This window comes from Lytechinus variegatus, chromosome 5 (genome assembly GCF_018143015.1).
Source record: "Lytechinus variegatus isolate NC3 chromosome 5, Lvar_3.0, whole genome shotgun sequence".
In the NCBI taxonomy this organism is placed as follows: domain Eukaryota; kingdom Metazoa; phylum Echinodermata; class Echinoidea; order Temnopleuroida; family Toxopneustidae; genus Lytechinus; species Lytechinus variegatus.
In genome coordinates, this window is record NC_054744.1 from 31742567 (window position 1) to 31751973 (window position 9407).

Consider the following 9407-nt stretch of genomic DNA (forward strand, 5'->3'; position numbering starts at 1 on the left):
CCCCAAAAAAGGGGGGGGGGAGGTTATTCACTAAAAACATCTAGGTGCTTCGGGCTAAATTCTACATAACTACCAGGGGCGCTGCCTACGTGAACCAGGGGCCGCTAAAACTGTGGGTGTGGTTGGGAGGGCCTCAGTCCCCCCTTTTTTTACAAAATCGCGTACAGAAACGAAAAAAAAATTGTTTGTGATTTGTAATAGTCAGCCCCCCTTTCAAAACTGTTCATCGTTCCCTGTGAATAGCACACGCAACAGCCCCCCCCCCCTCGAAAAAAACACCTACGCCCAAAGCGGCCAGCATTGACCTCCAAGAAAATTTGACCAGCCCCCACCCCTGACTAAGAAAAAATAAACCAATCAATAAACAAGTGTAAAAATACTATGTATGACTCTGGAACATCTCCAGTAAGGCAACTGCAATTTTGTTACATCTAATCAATCATTATTATTATTAGTTTCCTATATACCACCTCTCTTCTAATCGCTAGTTTCGTAATTTTGCATGATAAATGTGAAGTTTTATTTTTCAGTCGGTTAAAATATTTTGTTTTATACAAAGAATCTGTACATGTTTAGAGGGCCTTTTCTTCATTTTTCCACGTGCAAGTATTCTTTTATATTGTTTCATTAAAAAAGTGTTCTTTCAAGTTTGTATCTCTTAGTGTTTGTCAATATATGAGCCAACTTTATCTATTTCTAAGATTTATTTTGAATAAAAACCCCGGTTTATTGTAGCCAAAGTATGATACAGTATCTAAATCGTTGACATGGTTGAATAACTATGTAGTGTGTCAAAAATAAATGAAAAAAAGACAACACTGAGAAAAATCTTAACTTTAGATAAAATTACACTAATGATCATGAGATTCTAAAAGAAATATATGGAATAGAATATGTGGCGCAGGTAGGATAGACATGAAAAGTTGGGGAGTGCGACATAGAGAGACAGACGTGGAGACACCGGGGAGATAGTTTTAATTAAGGGGAGGGGTGGTGAGGCGCAGGACTGAAGGATCAAGGGGAGTGGTGGAGGCAGAGAAGGATCGACCAACATTAAATTTAGCAATTTGTATACCGACTGCAATAGCATGAAATAGAGCCTTTCATTAGTTCTGGCACAAAGTGCATATTCCTATTCCAGTTCATTGTTCAATTATTCAACTTATTTTACTAAGTGTACACAGGTTAGATCAGGGGCGGAAATCTCTCCCAAAAGGTAGGGGGACAAGGGTCTAGACAATTTGACAAGCAAAAAAAAAAAAAAAAAAGGTCATCTCGTCCCAGAACGCACGTTTATTCCCATTTTGAGTTATATATTTCTTAGCATCACCAAAGACCCAAAATAGTAGGGGGGACATTTGATATTGTGTCCCCCCATACTATTTTGAGGAGGGGGGACACGTCCCCCCTGGGATTTCCGCCCATAGGTTAGATGAAGATACCCACTAAACAATATGAAATGTTATTTTAAAAAAGAAACAGCAATCATAGCTATGCCATTTTCTTCCACATAAACCATACGAAAAACAGGAATAATAAATATATACGATATGCCATGTAAATATCGACATTCTCGTCCAGTTTACTTTACTTGGTGTGAACACCACTCGGAGAACTCACTCAACGGAGGAACGCACCACCATTTATATGGAGTTTTTTGTTTGCATACAATGCATATCGAACAACTATAACTATATGCATGCAGGCTGTACATAGTTGCACATCGGCTGACTGTACCTTTTGAACGCTCCTTATGTTGCTGGTGTACGTGGATGCATATTCATGTTGAACGTGTAAAATTATACTCAGATATGTCGCGAAGGAATCCTATACTAAACCTTACAACTCGTGGAAATTGCAGCTGGTAAAAAAAAAGATTCCCACGCCGATGTAGTGCATGCCAATCAACACCTATTGAACCCTGGTATATACTTCCTACCATGCCTACTGGAACCAAATCATGGAGCGAGTCACTTGGCATGCTTGGAGTCACATCGTATTACGCTATGTCATACTCATCACCATGAGCACATGTAAGTGTTTCATTTTCCCTCGTGTTGTTGGCTCTTATATATTGACAGCGAAACCGAGCGTATAAATCTCAATTTATTACACGATACCAATTGAGCATTATGTGTAACATAAGGAATTATGAAGCAAAGATATAGCTAGTTAAGCTAGCGGAATTTACTCATTTATACTTGGTACCTGTACATAGCGGTAACATATGCATTACCCTATACCAATAAAATTTGTTTTAATAGGGCCTAGTATTCAACTTCAGGCTCAAGTTTAAATTCAATTTATGAAAAATATCATATACCTCTTCATTTTATATTATATGAATCGTTACAACATTATAATCAGGCAATTGAAATCAAGAAAGTATAAGCGCCCACATTCGTCCAAATTACATGCGTATCTCCTAACATACCTACATACCTATGGCATATAAACAAGAATTTGTATGTAAGACAAATAGGGTTTATTTTCCCTTTTAGCCCATCTGATCTAATGTAATAGCCGTTCTTGGTATTAATCGAAGTAGGGCCAATGAAAATCTAAGTTATTTGCTTTGCAGTAACGGTATAGAGCTTTCTTTGGTATGGTTTTTGTGGACATTTTTCACAATGAAGAAGGGAGGGGAATAATAAAGTAAATTGCTATTTTGCTTCAAATGTTAATGAAATTTTAAAGGTCAAATTCAGCCCATAGAAAAAATTTGATTTCATTAAATAGAGAAAAATAAGCAAAAGCACAACTCTGAAAATGTCATTGAAATAGAATATAAGTCATGAGTTTTTGAATTTTCGCTTGAGTTTCACAAAACAGATGTATGTACAATTCAGTGATATGCAAATGAGAGAGTCGATGATTTCCCTATTTATTTTGTTTCGTATTGTTTGTCAATATTATAATTTTTACCGATTTGACAATATCCTGACTGAACCATTAAATGTTAACATGTCCAGCTGGGAGGAACAAAACTTTCTTTCAAGGGACAATGAGAAAGTTATAATAGAAAATATTTTATATATTAAAATACAACATACATGGTGAGTGGGAGACGTCATCAGTCCCCTCATTTGCATTTCTACCAGGATGTGCATATAACTGTTTTGTGGAAAAAAACAAAGAGCTGAAAACATCATTACGTTCTTGTTTTACATACGATTTTTATGAAATTTTCAATGCTATGCTGTTGAATTTTCCTCCTTTTGTGCAAGTTTTTGCTTGGGTGGATTTGTCTTTCAATCAACATGCTTGTTCACTTGTACTCTATTTCCTATCTTATGATTTTCATTTTATTTGGTGGACTTCGCCTTTTAAAATTAGTGACATTGAGAATTTCCTAAGTAGAAATTTCCGATGAAGTTAACTTCCTTTTCACTAAGGTTTCATTTCCAGTTCCATGACGTCACATAATTTTGCTATACTTACATAATTTACCTAAGGTGAATAACTTGTTCATAGGCCTACAAGCGATAAAATGAAATATAGATAACGAGCATTCTCAATTAATTTGATTACATGTGGGGGGGACCAAGACCTAACTTTACTCCATTAAATATAGGTCTACTTTACATTTGAAATTAAAAACGCTACCACCTCACACGGGACCCACCCACACATTCATGTATAAACAAACAGAAAAAAAAATGGAATCAAACGATGAATGAAGTACATCAAATGGATGGGAAATGTAGAGATCCTAGGAGTAATGTGACTCTACTTACAGTTACCCTCTCTAATGCATTATATTTGTAATGCATGTGGCAACATGATTAAAATCAGTCGCACTAACAACATAAGAGAGTTCACCTTAAAACAGTAAAAACACTTGTTATATCGATCATTTTATTCTACTGATCTCTTTGCAGTTGTCACTAGCAGCTCCATTCGCCTGTATGGAGGATCTTCCGAAAAAGAGGGCGTGGTCCATGTCAAGGTGGCAGATGTCAAGGTGGCAGATATGTGGAAAGGCATTTGCAACGATGAATGGGATGCTCTCGATGCCCTGGTCACGTGTAGGCAGCTGGGATTCACGGAAGGATACGCCATGCTATTCAACGATGATTACGTTCAACCCCCTCCTAAAACTACAGATGCCCCTTCGGTTGATCATACTAGGGACAATAACTTGGATGCTGTGGATTTTATTGATGATTATGGAGGAAGGGGGTCTTCGAGGGCGTCAACCGAGTTTTTCATGATCATGGGGAATGAATTTGCTTGCAACGGAAGTGAGGAATCTCTCTTGTCCTGCCAATACAAGCCATACAACGGGTACTGTAGAAAACAGGCCGGAGTGGTTTGTGGTATGTAAATTGTTCTTTGTGTCAAACCCCGAAGTCCGCTCTTGTAGAACAATTGCCACATCCCTGATCCCCACCTTGTTTCCTTCCACCTATCTCCTTAATTAAAATACAACGTGCATTTGGTTAAGGAGAGCCCCATGAACAAAACATTAAACATAACAAAACACATGATACTGAAAATTTCATTGATATCCGATGTGAAATAAGAGCCTCATATACTTCTTAGGTCTCACCTATTTTTTTCACAAGACAGTATCCACAGCACTGCGACAAGTAAATGACAGAAGATTACGTCACCTATTCACTACTTCTTCTGTATTCAATTTTTGCTGATTTGAAAATAAGGATACATCTTTCTGAATAAAAATATATTGCAACAATTGCAACCCAATATTTCCAGGGGAAAATCGATTTTTTTTTACGAAAATATATCTTTCAATAATTTACAGATATTGATTTATGGGTTGTGTAATATAAACCCTCTGTGGACTAACTGATTAAATATGATTTTTTTTACCGGTCCAAAAATGTGTACTTTACACACCCAATCAGTCAATATCTGTTGTATTAGATAGCCTAAAATTACAGAGATTCTAGACTCCAATTTGTAGGAACACTAGTTTTAGGCCTACATCAAAACTAGATCTACATAGGCCCTAGAACAAATGAAATATAGAATGTACTTACCAGACCAATTTCTTCAAAAATTCTAATTCCACCATAGTTAAATCCAAAAGCAACAACAAGGAAAATAGTCCTAGGGGTAGATTACGTTCCAATGATTTTTCAACTGTTCAACAATAATTAACAACAAACACGACCGCATCATATTCACACAGGGTACTATGTAGTATTGTCTACTTGTTTATTATGTTAGCAGTAGTACACTGTTGGAAGTGGTACTGTACGTCCCTTTTCTGGTCCACATCCAATTTCTTTGATGCAACGTTAATTTAAGGTGAAGAATGTGAGTCCAGTCCAGGTCTAGGACACAGGCCACACCGAGGTCCATGTTGAATCTGAGCCAGAACATCAGATGCACATTACACACTAAATTGGGACTGAATTATGACAGGACTAGGTGGAGGCCTGCTGACTGTACATGGTAGGTTTGATCCTCCTGTTGCCAAACCAGGTCCAGAACCAGAACCAAATCTAGCACTAACCTTAGACCTAGTACTACTTGGACTAGCAAACCCAACCTTCGATTGACATTTCCCTGACAAGCATATATAAGCGCATTTGTCGTTTATGTCCTTCGTCAACTCGAGTGGAATGTTTAAGACTGCTCTCACTTTTTATGTCATGAAACCGTCATGTTATATGTCTGGCCTCAAGTCCTTGCTCATCTTATGTAGTGATAGTAGTGGATCTAATGCAGTGGTTCGTGTAGGGCCTTGACGTGTTAGCTTAAATGCTAAAGATTGTCATTTTGTTCCCCAATGCATTCTTACCAACAATCTGATGATCATTCCATGGCACATTTTGATGGTCTTGTTCTACTTTCCCGGTCCTGGACTGCTTCCAAGTTTGACATTTTAGGGAGACGCACTTGAATTTGGTCGTTGCCAAAAATACGGAAATTCAGATGCGAAAATTATTCACAGAGTGATTTGACAGGACAATTTTCTCCATTCGTCTCCGACCACATTGGCTCCTTGGGTCATCATCTTTGTCTCCTCTGTGATTTTTAGTCAGCTTATCCGTTGCATCTCTTGTTGCTAGAATCTGTAGCAATATCAAAGTCATCTGTCCTTAGATTCGTAAGATTCTCCCTTTCTCTATTACACAGGAGTCACATTATAAACATAAACACAGCTTTCTGGAGACGTCTCGGAGTAGAACGGTCCACCGCTCACGAAGTCATTATTTTTCGAATGTCTTCCTTACTAATCATGCGAATAGGATCCCTGTGTGTTACTGAACCCTTTTCTTCAGCTTTCATTTTATGGAGGACTGCAGCAAACATGTTTGCACGTCTAAATTCACCACTGATCTCAATGTCAATTGCCTTTGTTTTCAGAAAGTGCTTCTGGAGACCATGGCGTATTGTGATCATGGATCTCTTCGCGTAGCGTTGGCCATTTCCCTGTCGCAACTCTGCGTAGAGTGATCGAATACTGTCGCACAACTCTTGCTCCGAGTATTCCGGCTTCACTTGTCCAAAGTCAAGAGACTTTGGCCTACAGTAGCAACTGGTATATCTTTTGCCGATTTCACAACATGTTTAGTTGATTTAGAATCGTTATCGTCCAAAAGCTGATCTAATTTTTCATTGCTCATCAACATAAATCTAGCTTCCGTTTTGAAGTATCGTTGAATTAAAATAGGACTGGACCTGTACTGGACTAGCTACTGCACTGCAGAGCTTTTAAATTACGCGGTACTCGGCCCGGAAATTTATTGCAATGTTGACATCGAGTGTTGATCGATTGCCTACGATTGCTACATATTTCTTGTACCGTGGCCGAGTGGTCTAAGGTATCATGAAGTTCGAGGTTCGGTTCCCGGCACGGCCCTTGACTAAGTCAATTTTATGATAGCAATGCTCGTTTATAAGCAGGAATTATAAAACCTTGCAGCCCAATGCATGATTCATTTACGAGACATAACATGCATAATGCTTGAGTATAGTTTTAGTATAGACTGGTCGTAAGATTCACATGTTGATGATTACAGGCCTTTGCCTGCCTACTAAATGTTAATCCCATTTTTTACAGCCCATGCCACCCAGTTGAATTGTAAAGTCTAACCCAAATTATAGTAACTTATGCCTTGTTTTCCATTATTTTTACATGTTAGACATCACTCCTCAACAATTTTACCAACTCCTCGCGAACGTCCAGGGCGATTACGAACCTCTTTCTTACACCATCGTCCCGAATGGCCATTCGGAAGGCCGAGTGCTGGCCGTTCAGAAACGAGACTATACACGTGTGATTGTCACCGGCGGTGTTTGTGATCTTGGTGAAAAGGTCGCTCCCATATTGTGCGACGCCTCACGGGGATACACCAATGGCGGAAGGGTAAAACAAATTAATTTCTCCCACAAAAAATAGATCATTATGACCCATGCCTATATTCCCTGCAAAACCTTGCAGTAGACAGTAGATATCGGAAAACCCATTAATGCTAATGAATCAAAGCCAATTTGAACACCACCAGTCCCTGACCTAAACTTACTGAATCATTACAAGGGTGCAATGTTTTTTTTTTTATAATGTATCACATAATGACATGAACAGTAGTATTTCTTTGCATTACCTGTGTTAAGAATCTATTCAATTTATCCCAATCTTCAAATTCATTGATGGTGTTAATTATATTTTTTAGGCAACACAGCCACCTAGCTTCGAAAACCTACCAATGCTTGTCAATAGGCTATCGTGCAATAGTGCTTACTGGATAGGGGACTGTGACGCTGAGCTCTCCGTTGATGGCGCGTGTCCTGCTGGGGTCCATGGAAAGGGCGTCGAGTGCTGTGAGTTCATCAAGGGTCTTATCATCTTCTGGCATGTTTTAAGATAAGAAGAGTCATGAGAGTTTCTTTTGAAAGGGTTTATTCTAAACCGAATACGATAGGAATTTGAATGTCACATAATATAGGCTGAGTACAAGAACTTTTGATGCGACAACGAAAGAAGGGAGAAGCGGTAGAAAGGATTGGAACTATACTTTATTTGGCAAGGGGCAGTTTGCCAAAAAAAAGATAATAAGTAATAATTATTATTGACTGACATGTGACGTATAAGTATGCACATTTCTGAAAAGGGATTGAATGCAGAGGGGAAAAGATAGAAAGGATTTGTCTGCCATCTATTCAATAAGGCATTCATCACTATTCTTGAAAGTTCAAATTATTATTAAAAAAAACAGAGCAAAAAAATCACAATATACATATCTGACATTTTTAGAAGGGTATACATATAATTTCAAGATATAAGCATACAAATGGCACTGGAAAGAGCTTGAGAGCTCCATGGCACTGGCGCACAGATGGCTCTTGCCACCACCCCCCCCAAAAAAAAGTTCACGACCAAGAAAAGAGAAAACAAAGAGAGAGAGGGAGAGGGTGATATATATATTTTTTTCTGAATGTTATGTCAAAATCTAGTACGAAATTGAATTTTTGTAACAAAGAGTTTGAAAATTTTCGACATTCTTACAAATATTTTCGCTCCGCTAGCTTTCAACTTTTAATACATTTTACACGAAACGCCATACCTATCCCCCCCCAATTTTAATTTTTACTCATTACGCCACTGCTCCATAGAATTCAGTAATCATATATATATATATATCCAATGATCCTCCATTTAAACTCATGTTATTGTACTCACAAAGATACACCTACCTTGGCCATGTTAACCGACTAATGTATCCTTGAATTTTTCATTTTCATACACAATTATCCCCACCTCGTGCAGACACAACACTGAGGCCGTCCGTCATGGGAGCACTGGTCTTTGCTGGCGTCGCCACCATAATCATCCTCATCGTCGGTATATGTTCTATTCATTGGATCAGGAAAGATAGGAAGTCTGGTTTTAATCATTCTATTCTCAGAGTGAGAGATGATGGCGGACCTGTGTCGAGCTAACCATGGCATCACACGTGACCACCTTTACTTGTCTTGTCACGAAGTTCGTCTCAAAACTTAAGGCCTGATTCCACTGGCCGACGGACACAAGACGTATTCATAACCGTGATAACGGACAGTGGCGTAGCTACGAGGGGGCCTCGGGGGAACGTGCCCCCACCCCCGAGATTTGGTGTGCCCCCCCAGGTGCCAACCCAGAAAAAATTGGCAGAGCAAAAAAAAGAAAAGAAAAATGGGAGAAAGAAGAAAGAAAAAGGAAAAGAAGAAGAAAGACAGAAGAAAAAAAGAAGAGGAAAATAAGAGGAGGAAGACGAGTGAATGAAATAATGTGAGGGGAAGAATTGCAATTAAAACAAATCTTTTCATGTTACTATATAGAATATTTGCTAGCGCTTTGCGCCATAATTTCCTGTTCGATGGGATTCATATCTTGCTCAATAGGCAGATGTGGAGCAAGTTTTGAAGTCAATATGCAAAACATATTTTAG

General features: G+C 38.6%; 1 protein-coding gene across 1 annotated transcript; it reads left to right on the top strand.

Annotated features, from left to right (window-relative positions):
* The first annotated feature begins 1667 nt into the window (after positions 1–1667).
* LOC121415933 lies at positions 1668–9100 on the top strand. Its single transcript, XM_041609333.1, has 5 exons — positions 1668–2033; positions 3882–4319; positions 7122–7345; positions 7653–7800; positions 8747–9100. Exons 1-5 carry the CDS (start codon positions 1961–1963, stop codon positions 8917–8919), a joined length of 1056 nt encoding a protein of 351 aa, XP_041465267.1. The 5' UTR covers positions 1668–1960; the 3' UTR covers positions 8920–9100.
* Positions 9101–9407: the final 307 nt, after the last annotated feature.